Source organism: Sinohyriopsis cumingii, unplaced genomic scaffold, assembly GCF_028554795.1.
Source record: "Sinohyriopsis cumingii isolate HCF-2022 unplaced genomic scaffold, ASM2855479v2 utg002447l, whole genome shotgun sequence".
NCBI lineage: Eukaryota > Metazoa > Mollusca > Bivalvia > Unionida > Unionidae > Sinohyriopsis > Sinohyriopsis cumingii.
Genome location: NW_028316215.1, coordinates 451,682 through 473,543, shown reverse-complemented (window position 1 = coordinate 473,543; position 21,862 = coordinate 451,682). Strand labels below are relative to the sequence as shown.

The window sequence follows — 21,862 nt, the reverse complement described above, 5'->3', positions numbered from 1 at the left end:
AAATATACTGTTCTATGAAAGATTTTTCAAACTCAATGCCTGAGATGTGTTGCTGATAAATTGTTGAGGTCGTACACAAAATTTATGTTTAAATCAATGGTTAGTTAATCAGTAATAAGTTTTTGCTCACGAGCGATAACGGTAAAGTAGGAACAAACATTTCACTGTCCTGTCCGTACAATTTTGTCATTTATACACTACTGGTTGCTGCGACGATAACTATACTTTATAACATTATTGATCAGAACTAGATGGTGTTAGTATTGATGTGGACAAGAGGACAATATAATGCATTTCACATAAGGAACGAATATATTTTTCCAGTTCTGCCCACATAATATTTATTGGATTAATAACGACACCATCGAAAACAAGTATGCAATCCGTCTGTTTGGATAGTAAAGGAAAATGATACTAACCGTGGAATATCCCCCGTATCAAAGCATCAATGTGCCACCAATCTGTCTGTCTGTCTTTGATTTCGAGAGTGATACTTCAAAAAGTATAAAATGTAAACTCATTGAGTTTTCATATAAAAATTGGCTTTTTCTTTAGTATCAAGTTTGAAACAATGCTAAGAATGTGTTGTTTTGATGGCATTTTATACGAATTTTTGTCGTGGCTGTGGCATCAGAAGAGCTGCAAAAGGGAGTTAATTATGTCTTCTTTTGGTTTGGGGTGACGCAGTCATAACTGGATCTGTTCTCAACAGTCACACTATCTAGATTGCCACAATGTAATATTAAATATTAAATTTGCATTTTGAACAGCTTTGAGCTTCAAAAAATGCTGGAGGAATACTTTGCTCTGAGCGTGGAGGAGGCAGCCGATTTGGATGCGCCATTCTACTTCATCTCGTTTCCTTCGGCCAAAGATCCAAGTTGGGAGTACAGGTATCCAGGTGAGTTCATTTATTCAACGGTGCATAAATATTCATGTAATTTACAGCATCCCATGTATACTCTAGTATGGCCACGTTTACCTGTTTTGATTATTGATAAAAACACTGAGCCACTGTAAAGGTGCAACAGTCGTAGTCAGGTAACAGTTCACCTGCATTCCAACAAACATCAATTTATACATTTTATTTTGAAAGAACTATGGAATTCCGAATTAGTAAGAGACATCACCGAGGCTGGTTGTAATCAGACTAACATAACATGTAACTGCTAAGAAGGACCAAACAAATTAGCAATGCTTGATTGCATGCATGGCAGCTTGGAGAAATTTCCAAGTAGTCTCTTTGGTAGCAGCAGAGGGGGCGAATCCGACATTTTGTCCAATCGTCATTTGGCTTAATTATTACTTTCTGCACTCAACGATCTAGTGTCGTCAGCGCCTGGTAAAAAAAAAACGACGTCGTCGTCGAGGGGATCGTCCGGACGTCATTTGGTTTAATTAATACCTTCTGCGCGCCGATCCCAGCGTCGTCAGCGTCCGGTAAGCACATCGACGACCGCGTCGATGTCATCGCCCCCTCTGCTGCTAAGTAGTTATTTACAATGAAAATTATTTACAACTAACCGAATATTTGGTCAAGTCCGATACGATATCGTGTCCGAGGATCATGTAAATTTATCGTTACGAATCCATGTGGGGTCGACTGAGCATGACTAAAAAAGTTTCGAAAAACATTAAAGTCCATGTCACCGCCGCACCATGTCTGCCAAATATTTCGTAGCGTGTGTGTATCAACGCCGTTGAACACAGCAAGAATATTACAGTTGTCTCTAATTACTTTTGGAATCTGAGTGTATCGTTGAGTGACATATATCACGTCAGTGTTTTTATGCCTGCCTCTGGAAAATATCCTAGCTGGGTTTTTTTGATTGTCTAACATAACATCATCGTACACGACTAGATTGTTAACGTCGCCATCAATATCATCAATACCCGGTGCATCATTGATATCCGTAATAAACTCAATAACATTTTTTTTAGCGATCGCTGATGCATTCTCGTTGAAATCTTTCAACACCTCGTAGCATCGTTGATCATCTACGCTAGGGGCGATTAAATACAACTTATCCCACTTCATCCATCTCATTATTAAATTGAGTAACAATTGCGTCTTGCCGGATCCAGATGGTCCGATGATAATCATCCGGATCGAGTTTGGTAACGCTGCAACATGCTTAACTGGTTCTCTTGTTTTAGTCGCCGAAAAATCAATTATATTCATATCTCTATACATAAATTATGGATCTATATTGTGTGAAGTGTAGAGTGCGTACTGGCACAAATGATATGACAACCGCTACAACAAGAAATAACAGATCGGCGCTTACTGGTAAGTGTGTACAATGCGGTACAAAGAAATTTAGATTTATTTCTATTAGACCCGGAGATGTTTTAAAAAAAAGCGAGGAGGTGACATCGCAGCCAAATTGGCAAAACTCCCCGGAACACCGTGGGCAAAGTATCCAGGAGAAAAGCACCTCCCAGGATATAACTACTGTGGCCCCGGAACACGATTAGATATTAGACTCGATGATCAAAATCAGCCCAAACCCGGTGAGTATCCAATAAACGCTATCGATAAGGCGTGTCATGCTCATGATGTTGCTTACAAAAGTAGCGATCTGCAACAGCGTCATATCGCGGATGTAAAATTAATTCACGCATTAAATGCTATTCCTGATCAATCCGTCAAAGAAAAATTAGCCTCATGGTTGGTAAAATCGGCTATGAAAGGTAAATTAATGATTGGAAGCGGAGCTTCTGGCGCTGATAATTGAAAACGATAGCGTTTATAATAACAACATGGATTCCATCTATTATTCTCCGAGAGGATACTGGAAGGGGAAGGCCGCAATTGGTAAGCTTGCAAGCGCTGCAAAGGTAACAAAGACCACTGCGGCTAATTGGTTATCCAAACAGGCTATATGGCAAATCTATCTACCACCGCCTAAACAAATCAACTTCTCGCGCTTTGATGTCAGCGTACCTAATGAAGTTCATCAGGCTGATATACTATTTCTGCCGCATGACAACGGTTACAAATACGCGCTAACCGTAGTTGATGTTGCGAGTCGATACAAACAAGCGGAGCCGTTAAAAACAAAGTCGGCAACTGAAGTAGCCGCTGCGTTTGAAAGAATTTATCGAAGAGGCCCTCTGCGCTGGCCAAATCTATTACAAGTTGATCCCGGTAGTGAATTTCGCGGCGCTGTTTTATCAACGCTGAAACATCATAGCGTCGCGATACGACGAGGTCATACTGCGCTACATCGTGATCAGGCAATTGTTGAACGATTCAATCGGACTCTTGCTGAACGGTTATTTGGATATCAATACGCGAAGGAATTCATCCAAGAAAAACGATCTCGTGAATGGGTTAAAAGGTTGCCAGGTGTAATTGCAGCGTTAAATAACGAGATTACCCGAGCAATCAACATGAAGCCCAGCGACGCGATTAAATACGAGTATATACCCGGAAAATCAAAAATAAATAGCGTTTCCAAGCCGATTCTCGGCGATGTCACTGTTAGATATCTGTATGAACCAGGAGAGCTTGAAGGCGGTAAAAAAAGGGCTACTGATCCTATTTGGAGTGTTACCACACATAACATATCAACGATAACACGATCAACTGGTAGATCACCGATCTATAGACTGGATTCAACTGCTCCTCAGCGCGGATTTACACGCGAGCAACTACAAGTGATACCTAACGATACTCAATTGCCACCACGTGGTCTTAACTAGCGCCGTTGCGTCTATTGCACTCAAGACAGGTCAACCTCACATTGTTTTTGACATGACCGAGACTGTTATCGATCCTATCCACGGTAAATTGGCGAGTGTCTTTATCCGAATAACGCCAACTCATTATACAATTGCAACTCGCGCAGTGATTATTCTGTTGTTGTCGTAGCGAGATTATTAATTCGGCATCAATATCAAAACGCCGCTGTTTTTTTTTATCCTGTTGGCGGTAACCCGAGAGTTTTCTATCAATGACGCTTGCATCGATGGTGACTTTGTCGCCGGCTTCGTCAGTGACTCCGTCACCGGCTCCGTCAATAACAATTCTTCGAAGCTGATTTATCCTTCGTACTCTGGACACTGCAAGATAGACTAGATTCGACCATTCGATGCGATTATCAACTATCCAAACAATTGTGTCCGTGATGGTTAGTCCCTGCGAGGAATGTATTGTTGTTGCGTATCCTAGCGTCCACGGGGATTTATCAGCACGTAGCGCGTCCTCGACGACACCGATATCAACGAGCACGATATCATTCAGCACGAGAATTTGTTTTTCTGTCCGGCCTGGAATTTCAACTTCAATGTTCTGCCGCCGTGTGTCCGCGGGTCTATAACATAATGGCACTGGACGCGTTGGAAACTTTTCCTTATGCAACGTAAACAACTTCCGCTGAAGTGTGTCTCTGACTATCTTTCTACTCGCTACAATCAAATCGTTTGGTCTCCATGTTTCCCAGAATTCATTCAACGGCGTTTCCGGAATTACCTCGCGGATTATTTCACACTGAACTCTATCCGGCTGTAATCTGATTAGTTTTTTAACCTCGCGCAGTTGTTCATCAAGTGCTCGGTAATCAGTATCGGTTTCTTCATAATAGTCCACAAAACCCCTTAACCAATCATGTGGACCCTCGCCGACAAATGGTGGTGGTTGGCCATGATCTCCACACATGATTACCGCTGTATTCGCGCGCAGCAACCACTCAAGAAACATTTGTAAAGTATCTAACGAAACAGTACATATCTCATCCCAGATGATAATGTCGGGAATAAATTTTTCACCCATTCGATCAGGAGTCCACTCACCGCCGCTGTATCGAAAAAAGCTGTGATAAGTAACGGCGTCAACATTTCGTTGTTTTATCTCTCGCGCTAGTCTATGGGTCGGTGTAAGCACGATTATACTTGCCCGCGTTCGAAATAATTCAATTGCCCGAGTCGTCTTTCCTGACCCGCCACAGCCGCTTAAATAAACCGTCTTGTGTCTACAAATTGGATCAGAACACGATGGTGCATTAGACCATTCTGACAATTTATCACCGCGTAAGTAGTTGTTCTCAACGGTGACATCTGCTGACGGGGAATAATCGCGTCGTATTTCATTTTTAATTCTCCATGTACCCCAACTCTCGTCCGGACTAGTAAACTCGGCTACGTTTCCCTTATACGCTACGTCAACATAAAATGAATCAACGGCTACTCTAACCGCGGTATCGGGGAATCTATTTATCATCGAGAATAAATTGATAGCGGCATAACCCAGCATAGACGCCCTCAAATGTGGATACGCCGGGCTGTCTCCATCGCTGTAGGTAACAACTGTACCCAACCTCGTTCCATTGGACAAGAAAGCTGTTTTGCAGTTCACGTATCTATTTTTTGCCACTGCGTCCTTGATTACGAAATCATATTCTGCGTCATCTATAATCAGCCGTGAGCAATATCGTTTGTAGTCGTGGTTTTTTCCACCTTGTGTGAACTTACCAATTATTCTTCTACCGAGATCTTTTGCCTCGCGGTTTCGTTGGTTAAATATCCTCCTGGACCATTCGATGATATATTCCTCGTCGGCATCAATGTTTTTTCTGGACTCGTCAATTATGCTATCTAGACGCTCCGGTTCTGGTAACCAGACTTCAGTCTGTGCCCGGTATGATATAATCGCGTCACTGACAATCAACGAAACTAGCATGCTACAATCAATCATATACCGTAGCAGCGCTATTGGCAGCCACTTCTTTTCAGCCATGTGTCTACCGATCCAAATATAGCAACAGCGATGGAGTCCTGCCGCGAATTCAAATGATACTATGCGAGCGAATCCGGTTAAATCAAAATCAGGCAGTGGTCCATTAATAGCAACACGAGTCATTTCATGACTGGGGTGTCCAAATCGTCTAAAGTACTCAGCGGCGGATCCATACCCGAGAAAACTCGCTGGATAACAGGCAACCATATCAACCGAGATCATAGCGTCGCGGTTGTATTCAGTGTTCCATAGTCCACCGTGATAGTTTTCCAAACAACTGGATTGTACATCCGGTAGAAATTCCCTGCGCGTTGGTCTCCACGCATTTTTCCTTGCTGCAACACGAGCTACAACCGATGGAATTGTAAAACAATTTGTTAGCAGTTGTTCATCATGCTCTTCAAATTCCATGGCGGTTTTTTTCATCCTGTTGTGAAATGCTTCAGTGCGATATAATTCGCCGTTTGGTCTTACAAACTGATCAAAGGTATCCGCATCGTTTTCAGCGCTGCGAAGTAACCACACTGATACAGGGTCGTTTTTACACAAGTAGGCAATAGCATCAAATAGTTTCCTCTCCGCGAGAAAACCGTCCTTGGAGAATTGTTCTCCCAGGAATTCTTCGGGTATATACCTTACTGTTCTATCCCGTGGAAACACTGTGATCGCGGGCGTCCATGCGTGTTCGTTATGATCAATAATTTTGATTGGGGCCCCATTTGATTTGTACTTTGATTCGTATAATACTTCACCGGTTATTGTTGTAACGGTTATTGGAAATCTCAACGACGTTTCTAATCTCGCTATGTCGCTGATGGTTGCTCCACGCTCTTTTACGGTTAGTTCCCACTGGTTGATTTTGCTACGTCGTAAATCAGTCAATTTGTTTCCTCGACATGCATTTGTAAAATGCTCTATTATTCGTTCTGCTACACAATTTATCCCAGTTGACTGTTTCATCGGTTTCAGTTTTCCGATATCAGGTTTCTTATTTAGCGGGTATATTCCATAAACAACTGCTGTTTCAGGATACGCTCGTTCATAGTATGGTCTGTCAATTCCGGTTAACAACCCCGGCTTGGAGTCGCGGCTGACAGTGACTGTTTTCTTGTCGCTGAGAACTGGTTCAAATTTATCACGCATGATCCAATCGCCTGATTCCACCCGGACAATGAATTTTACTCTGAAGAAATACCTTTTACCGTCAAGTTGTGATATTATCGTTGCTGCGCGGTTGTCGTTCATGGTAGCATCAACAACACCATCAATTCGAAATGTTGACCAACTATGAGATGCACCATCACGCTTGAATTCATTGATACAATCGCGTATTTTACTCAACAGGGTTTTATCGTTTATTAACGCTTTTGGTGTGTCCTTGAGGACTCTATCGAGATTGAACTTAATATTTTTCCAGGGCTTAATTACTGCTAATCTCTCAAACTCATCCATATAATTAAAACAAGTATTTAAATAAAAGAATATAGTATAATGAATAAATGCAAATGGTTGATGATTGGGTCGACAACCCCGTGCAATAAATCATGCAGAGGTGAATTCTGCGGGTATCATTTACAAAGCGTTCGTAATGGTTCTCTTGGCCCCCTCCCGTGCTTGGTTTGTCACGTCGGTGTAAGAGGAAAATCGCAGTTGTGTATCAATTGTGGCGGAAAGCGATACAGGGAACTAAAACGCTATTACGATAAACGAATAAAAAACGCCGTCATCGACCCCACCGCCGACAAAATCATCAAAACTCCTCAAGACTACATTGAAAGGTTTATAATTAAACCAAATAATGAATTAGACAAGTAGTATTATTATACAAATGGACCAAGAGTTCAGACCTCACCCTGTGTTTGTTAATTACGAGGCATCTCGCGACGGCGTTGTTAGAAATTGTAGACTGAAGAAGCCGGTTGGATGGAAAAATAATCAGGGATATTTGATGTTTGGTGCCGGAAAAAAGAAGTATTTTGTTCATAGGGCGGTATTTGAAGCATTTAACGGATTAATCGAGAATGGGTTTGTTATTGATCATATTAATAATAATAAGACTGATAATTCTCTTACAAACTTGCAAGCTATCTCGCAAAGTCAAAATACCAAAAAGGGGGAAACTGGTAAATACTCAAAGAAAGCAAAACCCGTAAAGTCATTTGATACAACAACTCACGAGGAAAAAATATTTCAGTCGATGAATGAGGCAGGAAAATATTTTGACATTTGTATCGCCTCAATACGAAGAGTAGCAGAACGAGTATATCAAACAGCGATCTCAAAAAAGACGAGTCACAGAAGTCGATTTTCATATATAACATCAAAGGGAGATAACTCGTTTGTGATAGCGTCGCATGACAAGAGTTACGTCCCTTGAAGTCCAATTAATGTTGCGATTAATTAATCATTTTACGATGAAAACTAATGAAATACACGCTGTTATCTAACAGCTGTATTCTTTTTTTTAATGTTTTATTTGAGTATTTGGTTTCATTTAAATGCCGTGAAACACCATTAATAAGTATTTAAGGATTCAACGATTCAAGGGAATTCAAATTAACACACACCTTGTGACTGACGCCGCTGTATTAGTCACTTTATATATAAGTTGACTCGTTATAAGCCTGGGGCTTTCGAAAGCCAATTCAACTAATCAAAACTAACCCACGCTCTTGACCCGGGCGTGTGGTTGTCTTTTGTTCACAATCATGCAACCGGGTTAATTTAATTGGGTTGCTTTTGATTGGTTGAATTGGCCGTAGAGTTCCGCCCCGCCGTTTTATGTTTGTGCTGTCTTGTGTCGTCCCATCATCCATCAATCATTTCATTGTAAATATATTCATCCTTAATTAAGTATATGTATATGCCTGCAATCTGCCACAACACTCGAGTGGAGATCTACGGCATTGTACTGTCCATACAAAAAACGGGGTCAAAAATGACCCCAATAATTTTATTAAACTTTAAACTTAAATTTTATTAAAATTTTTGATATTAGAAATAAGATGTTTATAAGAATATGGATTCCCAAGACATCAATAATATATTAACTGAGATTTCAAAATTAAAAAATCAAGGAATTGAATTATCTGATGGTCTCGACAGTGAAAAAATATTATCCGATTATGAGATTATTAACGAACAGTCGAAACGGGGGCGTTTTACCCTGGCCCGCGAGTATTTTTTTATAAAACGATTACAACATACGATTAATGAGAACCTGTACCACAATGACGCAAATGCATTCATTGGACTATTCACTGCCGTTGAAATAATACGAAAAAAACTCGGACGTGTTTATGAACGACGCCGGGAGATTTCTAGTAAGATCAAAAACATTAGAAGGATTATAGACGAAAACTCCGTGGAGCCCCCGATGGTACACTCGGCGGAAAATTAGAAAATTGCGGATCAATTTACAATAATGGTAGGTGAATCACTTACTACTCGGCTAGCCAGAGAGCGGCTAGCAGCGCTTAAAAAGTTCATACCGTTACGAGACAGAGTGAGAGAGAAACTTCAAACGCGACAACAAATGCAAACCGATTTTACTGTTGGAAGCGAACAACTCTTTGCCCCGGTAACTAAAGCGACTAAGGATGTTACAGCTGCAACAGAACGAGCAATATACGGGGATATTCCTAAGGAGGGCGAACGGAAAGAGGCGCCTCTTCTTCCTGTACTTGAAAAGATAGCAGCAGAGACAGAACAAACACAGCAACGGATAAAACAACTTTCCAGTGATATAAAAACCCAACGAGAGTATGAACGATTAGCTGATATTGATGATTCTGAACAGGGTGATGTTGGTGAACTTCAAAAAATTTCCACTCAAAAAGGAATCCCCTTTATAGATAAACTCACTGAAGGGGCTATAGCACAAATAAAACGACCTCAATTACTGAAATCCGACGAGTATAGGGTTTTTGGTAATTTTGCCGCTCAAAGATATCATTCAAGAAAAAACTTTTTAAAAGACGAGTATAAAAACAGTAATATAAAACGAGATGACTGGGTTAATTGGTTGTATAAAACGAATAAAGAGATTGATCGCTTGGATACAAAAGAATTGGGATATAAAGAATTTAAAAAAGGAATTGATGATTATGATATACGACAACAACAAGAAATACCACAACAGCAAAAAGAAGAAGTCCGAGAAAAACGTCAAAAAAAAGCTGGTTCTAAAAAAACAAGCGGAGAGGGGTATCCAAGTGGTAGTGGTCTAGTTGAAAACGCTAGTGTTACCTGCCCTAATAGTGTTCTCAGTGATATATCACGGCTAGAGGTATTAATTGGAGGAAAACGAGCCGGAAATAACTCTACGGAAATAATCAATGAGGCTGCTGATATTTGCAAGCGGTTATTTGCAGGCGGTATCATAGACATTAATACATATCGAACGCTCATAGACGAACTCGTGGATGATTAATTGGAAAACTGGTGTTTTTAATAAGGATGATCATACACTACAACCATGATAAACCAGTACTCGTCTACGTGGTAAACTCGCGATTGCCTATTTACCGCGCGTACTATGGAGATGGTCTCGGTAGCACCATTGCGGGGTTATTTACAAGAATGGCTCCAAAAGTAGCGCCGTTAGCCAAACAATTAGGAATGAAGGCTATTGATGTTATTCGTGATAAGGGTATTAGTGCCATTGGAGATGTTGCCGGAAGGGCGTTTTCAGCCGCGCGGGACAAACTAATGTCATTGGTGAAATTCAGGAGAAAAAAACAGAAACCACCGGTAATGCCATCAACGACAGTGATGCCTGCAAATGTCAGTAAAGTAATAAATAACGCCGTGGAAGAAAAATTAGAGTCGTTGGCGACGACTTCGCCATCCGCCGATGCGGCAACCAACGCGCTCATGAACGCGATAGCGGGGAGTGGTTTAAATTCAAAGAATTTACGACGAAAAAATCGCAATTGAAAACATCAACATGATAAATAATAGAATGTTTGCGCGTACCGCTGACCCCGCGTTTGATATGGACGCCCCAGTACGCAGGGATGATTCTGTCCGTGATTATCAATATTATTCTTATTATGCAGCGCAACCTGACCTACGATCGCGAATTGAACTTCAAGTCCAAGATACCAGTAAATATTTTTTGCCGTGTGAAGCGTTTATCGAAATCGAGGGAGAACTCGTGACAAATGCCGCCGATAATGCACCATACGCAGATGACCATCGTGTTCGAGTTGGCTTCGTCAACAACGGTATCATGGCGTTATTTGAGAGCGCCAGATATCTTATTGACGGGCGAGAAATTGAATCAATAGAACGCGAGGTTGATGTTGCAACGACGATAATTGGGTTGGCGAGATACTCGGATGATTATACAAGATCGGCGGGCCCATCTATGATGTTCGCAAAGGACTCCACCGATAACGCTGATCACATTCAGTACATCAACGTGCTGACACCACGAAATACCGCAGCTGACCAGGATGAAGCAGCTAACCCAGACCGCAGAGCAAAACCAGGTGCCAATTTCACTGTTATAAAAAGCACCAACAATGATTTCAATCTAGGATTCGCAACACGAGTAGGAATGTTGCAAGGACCACGCCGAAAGTTTTCATGCGCGATTCCACTCCATCACATATTTGGATTCTGCAGAAATGTCAGGAAGGTTATCTATGGGGCTAAGCATACAATCGCGCTGACGCGAAGGGGTGATGATAACAATGCAATATGGCGTGCTGCTGGCGTCGCTGCCGGTAAAGTCATTTTAACTAAAATGGCATTGTGGATGCCGGTGCTGACTCCATCAGTTACCACGGAAGCACGACTGTTAGCATTTATGGAACAGGGAGGGAAATCGTTGTTGAGTTGGCTAGCGGTAACAACTGATGCTAAAGAGGATAACGTCGCCGATACGTTTGCATGGCACCTAGCATCAAAACAGGGTGTTTCAGCCCCGCGTCATATATTCATAGCGCTACAGAATAGGGAACGATTGGGTAATCAAGAACGCAGCCATATGATATTTGATCGATTAGGAGTCATGGAGGTTTCGCTGAGAATAAACGGACAACAGGAACCATCCGAGGATATACAGCTTAATTACGGTGACAACCATGTCGCACGTGTGTATCATCGATTGCTGTCATATATGGGTCGTGATCAAAACGTCGACACCGGTTTGCAAATATCACAACTTGATTTTAAAAACCTGTATCCGATTTATTATTTTTCGCTGGAACATCTTGATTTAACGAGACAATCCGTCGTTGATATACACTTCCGAGCTCGTATAGCCCCGGCTGGTGTTAATTATAGAGCGGTTGCTGTCATTCTCAGCGATAAATCAATGCTGTTGGAAGGCGTTGGTGGACGAATGAGAATCGTTGATGCGCCAGTGGAAAACATGTAATTGAAAGCATAAACGCGTTTACAATAAAATGTCGTATAGTGTCGTCAGTGTAGAGTTGACTGATGGTCAAGTCAAGAAATTACGATCAAAGTCGGCTAAACAATGCGGAACCACAATAACGCTGAAGCCGTCACAGATGGCAGGTGGTAATCATAAGATATCGTTGACGGCGCGTCAAATAAAACATTTCAATGATGCGATGAAGAATAAAAAGGGTGTTCAAATAGATTTTTCAGCCGCAGCAATTAAAAACATGGAAAAGACCGGTGGGATATTTCCGCTGTTAGCCGCGATTCCAGCGTTGATTGCCGCGGCCGCACCAGCAGTGGCTAAGGCGGCGGCGTTAGGAGCCGTTGGTACCGCGGCGGGAATGGCATTGAAGAAGGCAACCGGGAAAGGCTACAAAAAAAAACGACCCGTGGCCGGAAAGGGTCTAAGACTACCGGGAACCCCGTATTCATGGTACTCGGGAAAGGGTCTAAGACTACCGGGAACCGTTTATTGACTCGGGAGTCTATGACTCCCATGTCTAATTTTGATTTAATAGACGCCGCAAACGCGCTAGCGATAAAAAACTTCAGAGGTGTTTTTATGAGGGATCAATTACCGGCGGCACCAAGAAATATTGAAACCGGCATAATTAACCTCGATGGGTCCTCCGGAGCGGGAACTCATTGGGTTGCGTACGCGATTGATCCGCGCGCGATCGTCTATTTTGATTCATACGGGTTAGCCCCGCCGAACGAGTTTATGCGGTATATCCGGACGTGTTCAGCCCGGGTTTTTTATTCCACGCTGCCAACACAGCAGTTAAGTGACCCACCGATATGCGGCCGTGAGGTATTGAACGTACTCGCGGCGATTTCATCATCGCGGAAACCACCTCATGTGGTTGTAAACGAATACACTAGTGGGGTCGTAGAGGCCCGGCGGGTTAATTAGAAACGCTGTTTTTTTTACAATAATAATGATTGATATCTGGGGGCGACCGGTTTCGGCGCTGAAAGGATCCACGGAAACGCCCGCCACCGATGACATAAAAAAACTAATCGAGGATGAAATCGCTGATACGTTGAATTTAACCAGTGTTGACCCAGGCGAAATAGTTGTATTTCAAGACCGCCAGGGTAAATTGAAATCCGGTAATGTGTCGCTGAATGACGTTTTAACACGACAGCGTGACGCCGCCGAGGGCACTATCGCGCTGTATACCGGCGACGGACGACTCAAACCGGGTGAACATATATCGGCGGTAACATTAGTCAAAGACGGTTTTATAAGGTTGGATAGATCGGTGACCGAACTTGACGCGCAGGTGAAAAAATCTGCCACCGAGGTGAAAAAATCTATCACCGATATACAACTCACTACCGCTAGTTTTTTCGGGACCCCGGCGGTAACCGAACCAAATCTTGCAGCAATAATGGGTGCTATTTTGGATTTTGCAACGCTGTCGGGCCAATTTATCTCGTTACGGAAAAATGTTAACAGGATCGATGACAACTTTGATAAATTCTTTGGTAAAAAAAATACCAGACCGGATGAGATTACAACAACTATAAATGATATCACTGCGTATGGACATGAAATAAAAACAATCAAACTTGATGTTGCAGAGAACAGAAATGGTGTAGTAGTACATGAGCGGGAAATAGAAATAATCGGCGCTAATGTTGCAACGATCATAAATAATGTAGACTCGCATGGACGGAAAATAGAAACAATCAAAACTGATGTTACAACGATCATAAATAATATGGACACGCATACACAAGAAATAGGAATAATCAAAACTGATATTGAAGCGAACAAAAAGAGTGTAGACGCGCATACACAGGAAATAGGAACAATCAAAACTGATGTTGAAGCGAACAAAAAGGGTGTGGACGCGCATACACAGGAAATAGGAACAATCAAAACCGATATTGAAGCGAACAAAAAAAATGTAGACACGTATTGGCGGGGAATAGGATTAATCAAAACTGATGTTGCAGCGAACAAAAAAGGTATAGACGTGCATACATATGAAATAGGAACAATCAAACTTGATGTTGCAGCGAACAAAAAAAGTATGACCGAGAATACACGGGAAATAGAAACAATCAAAACTAATGTTGCAACGAACAAGAATAATATAGACGCGAATTTGCGGAGAATAGAAATAATCAAAACTGATGTTGAAGCGATTAAAGACGGACTACCGAGAATAACAGAGCAACTCGAAACTAATATTGAAGCGAACAAAAAAAATGTAGACGCGTATGGAGGGGAAATAAAAACAATCAAAACTGATGTTGAAGCGATTAAGGACAGACTACCTAGAATGACAGAGCAACTCGAAAAAATGAAAACACCTCATGGGATCATCGGCAGTGGCATATACACGGTTCAATACGGATCATTCGATTGGACTCCTACGCGTAATGCAATAGATGTCACCGCAATTGTTAAGGGTATTTATCGATTGACATTGATTTCGGCGATGCAGTTCAGTATATCATCGCCGAGTTCATCCGGGTTTAACAATACAATATCAACAATCATCGACAAGGATACAATCGAACGGTTTATAATTAAAGCCGTTGATAGCAGTCTATTTAGGGCAAACATCACATGGTATGCGGAATTTGTAGTGGATCTAAGTAATTAAAAACACTAGCTCTTTTAAAATAAAAATGACCACCAAGGTAATTGAATCAGAGGTATCACCGACGTCACATCAATATCGATTCGATACCGCAAAAGAATTCTCCGCGAACTTAAAAACGCTTTCCGAACAATACCGTGCAAAAATAAAAAAATACCGTCGTAAAATAACCGCCATCGACGCGGTCGTGTACTCGGTGTCGGGTATAGTAGCTGGCACCGGTGTTATTTTATCCACGGTAACCACGATAGCCCCGATCGCTGTTCCAATCGCTATCTCCGCGATGACAACAATTGCTGGAGTCGCCAACGCAATCACTAAAAAGATATCATCGTGTTTTCAGAAAAAACTCAACGAGTATACAGTAAAACATCAAATAGTATCCGACGCGTACTCGAAATTATCCGGGTTGATCTCATTATCGATTGATAATTTGTTCGTATCCGATGTTGAATTCTCCGCGATGGTCCAGTTATATAGCTCCGCGATGTCAAAAATCGAGGATTTTTAACTGGAAGCCGGAACCACCTGGTTGCTGAAATTAGACACTAAAGACAACGAATAATAATAATGTCGCTGAACCCCGAAGGGTTTCAGTTGCTTCAGCGGATCGCGGAGAACACCACTCCGGTACAAACAAGTATGATATCAGTGACATCAACGAAACCCGAATTCAGTGTGAACTTTCCATCACCGGTTCCAGTGAAGGAAATAGCGCTGGCAAAATTGCGAATATATCACAGTTGGCCTAATATCCGAGCGGACGCATTTAACGGACAACAACCTAATAACTCGCTGGTTTTTGCATGGACAAATAAACCCGATGGAACCCCAAACTGGAAGGAGGTTACAATACCAACTGGATCATACCAAATAGAACAAATCAATAACGAATTTCAACGCAGGATAAAATCGATCACAGGAAGAGAATCAAAAATCGCTATTACGGTTCATGAACCGACGTTATCGTCGACGATTGAAATAAGCACACCGGGGTATATGGTTGATATTTATAACAGTTCAATAAGAACCATACTAGGATGGCCTAAGAATCCACCCGCGGACGCCCCCCCCATCAACTATCCTCAGATACGATAACGGAGATGGTGGTAGGCATATTGCTCCATACAACGTAAATATTGCATCGGTGATAGCAATCAATCTGGTGTGTGATGTTATCGAAGGGAGTTACCAGGTGGATACCAAGCAATCAAATCAAGCTCAACAGGGGTATATCCTTTATTCGTTTTCACCAACAGCCCCTCCGGGATTTTTGATCATTGAGAGTCCGATTAATCCGGTCTATATGCGATGCCATAATCGGCTTTTAACGAGAATTAATTTCAGACTTACCGATCAGTCAAATAACCTAATTGATCTGCAAGAGGAGGAGTTAGTGATCACTCTGTTTGTAAGATCATAGCAGCAGAGGGGGCGATGACATCGACGCGGTCGTCGATGTGCTTACCGGACGCTGACGACGCTGGGATCGGCGCGCAGAAGGTATTAATTAAACCAAATGACGTCCGGACGATCCCCTCGACGACGACGTCGTTTTTTTTTTACCAGGCGCTGACGACACTAGATCGTTGAGTGCAGAAAGTAATAATTAAGCCAAATGACGATTGGACAAAATGTCGGATTCGCCCCCTCTGCTGCTTTGGTGATTGTTTACATGCATGCTAGGTATCAGACCACTAATAATTTGTACAGCCATAGAACTAGTCTACTGGTAGAGGAATGTAAAACAGAGTACAAATATTTTGAAACGCACCAATTCAAATGGCTAATAAATGGGTTTAACTTTTTTTCCAGTATGCATTTCATAAGCAGCGATGATAATAAATACAAATTGAGTTGTCTGATTTTTGTTCTCTTTTTCTTCTCTTCTTTCTTATTTTCGGGAGAATTCTTAAACTAAATTTTAGACCTGGGTTGATGAATTTCACTTAATAAACACCAATTAACCATATAAAAGTAAACTGTATGTTTCTTTTTTTTTAAATTTATTTTATTATTATTCAAAATTCTAACTTTAGCTGTCATGTGTGTAATAACGTCTAATGGTCACATTGATTGGCTGGTTTGGCACTTCCTGCTGTGATTCTTGCTATCTGTGTTTAAAGAGATTCTCATTGTTAACAATTTAGAAAAAGTAAATTTATATTCTTCATTTCTTTTGGATTACCCATTAAAACTTCAATTTGTCATTTTTGTCCTTTGACCTCTGCTTTCAGGTAAATCGGCAGCTTTATTAATCACCCTGTGTCCGTATGAATGGTTCTCGGCTTGGGAGGAGCAGAGGTGTAAGCACCGTGGGGAGGGTTATGTCGACCTGAAGGAAAGAATTGGTAGACAGATGTGGCTACAGTGTCAACAAATGTTTCCCCAACTGTCCGGAAAGGTAAAAACCGTACTTGTATTTTTATCAAGTTAAATTAGCCTTTCATAATAAATTTATCTATCATTTGTTAATTATCCTATACGTTTTGTTTTCCTTCTTTTTTGATTGTTACGCTCGCGTCACCTTAAATGCTAGCGAGAATTGTCTCAACTGGAGAACTTGGCGTCTCGGAGACGATGGCTGGACAGGTCAGAGTGTAGAGACCGAGAAGTAGGAGTGCTAAGGTACAAAGCGAATGTGTTACTGTAGCGTCAACTGGGCACATGGTGGCCTGTTTGAACATCATTTTGTTAAAGCATTTTGTCCCGTTTGAAGACCATCTGTAAGACCTCTTGTTTCATAGTTCATCGGCCTTGATGAATGCAATGAGCTTCGAAACGTTTTTCTCTCTTTTTTATAACTTGGAGGAATCACAAATTAATGAACTATTTAAAAACTAAAGAGTATACAAATCCGGTCCAGTAAAAACAAAACGATAAAGCTATGAGCAATAACCGTATTACTTTTATTGGATCCGAATTTCAGATTCATTCGATTCGAAACAATTCACTAATTTTTCAACGGTTAATTAATTGTTTGTCTAGCCTGAATCTTCACATATTATTAGGTTTACATTAAGATATAAAAAAGAGGCATATTGCTTTTAAAACACATCCTTACATTCGCGTGTCCCAAATCAATTATAGCGCGATAGCACAAAACATTGCACTTGTAGTCATGATATTTGATCTGCTTCATCATGGTCACTTGTGGATAACCGGATTCGAATTTCACGTGACTACAACAATTTTTAAAAAATTGTATAATTAATTTATACTTTTATATAAAATAATTGTACACATTTCGGAACTTTCAGGACTGCAGTGTCTAAATTGGGGGTATACGTATTTTACAAACTCAGCTTCTTCTTCTCTTTATATATTCGTATCCGAGATCCTTTTACTTTGATTTGGTATTGTGCATCCGTTGTATCCATCACTATTACACATGCCGTCACCGTTGAACTGTTGATGAATCAGCAAACACGTACCTAGTTGTTGTTGTTGTGGGGTTTAACGCCATTTTTCAGCACGATGGGCTATACATGGCGGCCAGTATTAATGGTGGAGGAAGAACCCGGAAAACCCCGGAAAGAACCACCGACCCACGAGAAGCTACTGGCAAGCTTTCTCACATGCCCACATTGGCTGAATCTTAGACTCGAACCGCCGCAGACAGAGGTGAGATGGCAGTGATCCGTAACGAAGAGCGCTTTAGACCACTCGGCCACTCGGGGCCCCAACACGTACCTAGAATGACCGATGTTTGTTTACCCTTCTAATTACAACGCCTTTGACAAATCTAGCTCATGTAATCTTTTATCAGAAAAATCCATTCCATAGGTCACATGCGAGGAAGAAGGTTAATCTTTGTATATGACCATCCTTTATATTTCTTTTCCAGATGGAATATATTGAAGTGGGAACACCCGTAACGAACCGGCACTATCTTGGATACCCCAAGGGGGAAATGTATGGACTTGACCATAAATTAAATAGATTTAGTCCAGAAATTTTCACGAAACTGCGCGCAAAGACAGACATTCCAGGTCTTTATCTTACGGGTAAAAAAATGAATATTATCGCTTTCAGGAAACATGATTTAACACTTTGATTCCTTGTTGATATGCACCGTTATTTCTTTCAAAATATATGTGTAAAACGGGTTTTCTCTTCCTAGTTATTTTTAAGCCATCAGATTAGAAATGCAATAGTTAAAGCATTGTTCATTTGTTTCACTTTTTACAATCTCATTTTAAGATGAAATGTATACAGCTCAACTGCCTTGATGGCATAATTCCATCAGTTCAATATCCAAACAGTGACTCATTTTCCCAACATGTTCTTTGTTGGTGCACTACCACCCTTTAATATTCGCTTTCAGGAAATAGAACAAATGGTCTCGTTCCAAAGCTGGCTACTTGATAGACTGGTACCCTGGCCTTTCGTGATGCTTCACACATGTGGCAAGGCACATCGTAACTGGCGCAAGATATTATTTTTCTAAACGAGATGGATAGAAATTGCAGAATGTACTGCTCAGATATTGCATCGCATTAATAGAAATACATTGCATTACCAACCTAATCCCACCCATCCATACACATTGCATTACCAATCTAATCCCACCCATCCATATACATTGCATCACCACCCTAATCCCACCATCCATACACATTGCATTACCAACCTAATCCCACCCATCCATACACATTGCATTACCAATCTAATCCCACCCATCCATATACATTGCATTACCACCCTAATCCCACCATCCATATACATTGCATTACCAACCTAATCCCACCCATCCATGAACATTATCTGTTTCTTTAATGCATTTTAAATACGAATGCGTCCATGACAGAAAAGTAGATATAATTGAAACTGTTGAAACTTAATTTTAAGAAAACCTCCGGTAAAACACAATCGATAAAATGGTCACTTAATGTATCTATGACACATTTAATGCTGGTTCATACAATTATGAAATCTCTCACTGTACCCCAACCCCAGTCATACATAATGACTAAAAATAACAATATTGCACAGTGACGCTTAACAAAAAGCATTCGGTGCTCTTTAATTGACATAATACAAAGAAAAACCCTGTGGCAACACAGATGGAAATAAATGATTTCATGCTATTTTTTTTATTGCCAATGCATTTTTATATTACTTCGCTATCTTGAAGTTCTTCACGGGTATTGGCTATTCGAAGATGTGTGCCAGGCCTCGTGTGTGGAAACATCGGAGGCCACGATACCAGACTAGCTATTTTAGAGAGATTGAACTCTTTCACGGCTTAAAACACTTTTTATAAGTTGAACTGTTTACATATACGACTACTTACGCTTGCGTAAGTACATTTATGGGTAGTGTAATGCGGTTGGGTCTACTTTTTACTTTATGCTGGTATAAGAATGAGCTAAGTCCGGAAGGGCCAACTGAATTGCCCTGTAATGGCCACATGGGTTTCATTGGCCAATCATATGTCAGGGCTTTGGGCTACACGGAAAGCGCTGAATTTGTCTGGCCCTCTCTATGTGGTTGGAGTCGGAGCCCAAAATTTCAAGCACTTTAACTTCATTAAGTATGTAAAGTAAAGCTAAAGAATGAATGAAGTGCACATAGAGAATTTATGCCATTATAGCAGTAACTTTGATGTGCATTTTATACCTTTTGACTTAGGTTTAATTTCTATGTATAATCTAAAGTGATCTACAGCAACAATCATGGAGTATGTTATTTTTTCTTCTCTACTTCTGAACTCTATGGACGCTCACTTTGCAGTGTCATTATCGATTCAATTATCTGTCTCCTCAGTCTTGCTGTCTCTCGTACTATCAACAAACTTCTAACCATAAATATAGTCTATGCTCACATGAAGAAAATTTGAGCAACGCACAAAGTTTGTACATTCTCTCTTCATAGGTCAAGATGTTGTGACTGGAGGGTTTGTTAGTTCACTTCATTCAGGTGTGTTCACTGCTTCAGCCATCCTCAACAGAAACTTACTGATTAGTCTTCACTTGGCCACAAGGGAGATCAAAGCTAGAAAGAAGATCGAATGACAATTGCCTAAATACGTAACAAAGATGCTTAATGTTTTATATGCTATTGGTCTCAGCTCGGAATCGGAAAACCATCCAGTAACAGACATTTCATTGGACCGCTGACCATTATGAACATTAAAGTTGATGTCGATATTTACCTCGACTCCATAAATTTTTGAATTCACGAAGAGGTAGGACAGACCCTACTGGGTGGCCCTTATAGCTGGTCCTTATAAACTCAATATTTCAAGTCCAGTTTTCATCAAATTCTGAGCACATGCATACTAGGAATGTCACTTACTATGACTTTTTTTTCTCTATATTTATATTAATTTGTGGGCAGAACATTCTACTTTTTTTTTACAGAGATAAATATACTAAACAATACATTTTTCCAACACGGCATCGTATGTCCAAATCCCGATGATGATTGAAGTACATATGAAATATGATACCTTTTTGTGTTCTCTTATATAAAATGCATCTTTTCAGGCCAATGTACTGTGCAGCATCGTAGCAGGATAGTTGTATAACCCTCAAGGCCACCTTTCTCAGACTGTGGGAGACTTTAAAATATATGCTAAATTCGGAAATTATAATAAAAAGATTTTATTGCCTAGAAAATGTGTAACTAAGTGACAGGAACTTAGACACTGACATTTAATTTTCTTGGGTGGGTGGGTGGGGTGGTGGTTGATATAATATTGTAATACCTTGTTGAAAATAAAGACCAAGTTTAAGTGATGTGCACGACTTTGAGTTCTTCCATTACCACGATACGTTAAATTTCTTTGGCAGAATCCCAGTGACAATTCTGCCGTATTCCTATTTCTAACGATGGATATTTAATATTCAAACTGTCATGTTGTTGTTAGGACATGAACCGTGTTCGTTATTTTTACGGCCAATTTACTATTCATTCACGTAACTATGGCGAGGCTAGAGGTCATCGTCCTCTTTCTGATTGGTTGCTATCTGCTGCTACGAAGCTAAGCAGCACTGTACTAAAGCACCGAGAGTACGCTGTGTACTCTGTGTCCTAAATTATCTGAAAAACACAATTGAAAGTCGATTATTACAGTAATCTA

The 21,862-nt window shown here is 40.8% G+C and overlaps 1 protein-coding gene across 2 annotated transcripts in view; it reads left to right on the top strand.

Moving 5' to 3' along the window:
* LOC149770726 (all-trans-retinol 13,14-reductase-like) overlaps positions 1 to 21,383 on the top strand; it is a 48,848-nt gene extending 27,465 nt beyond the window's left edge. Inside the window, exons 10-13 of one of the 2 annotated variants that reach the window (XM_089949194.1) lie at positions 771 to 901; positions 17,013 to 17,179; positions 18,623 to 18,782; positions 20,653 to 21,383. In XM_089949194.1, the coding sequence (XP_089805320.1) occupies positions 771 to 901; positions 17,013 to 17,179; positions 18,623 to 18,782; positions 20,653 to 20,792 (598 nt within the window). In that variant the 3' untranslated portion in view covers positions 20,793 to 21,383. The remainder of the gene's footprint in view (positions 1 to 770; positions 902 to 17,012; positions 17,180 to 18,622; positions 18,783 to 20,652) is intronic. The other variant, XM_089949193.1, reaches the window with a different exon arrangement.
* Positions 21,384 to 21,862: the final 479 nt, after the last annotated feature.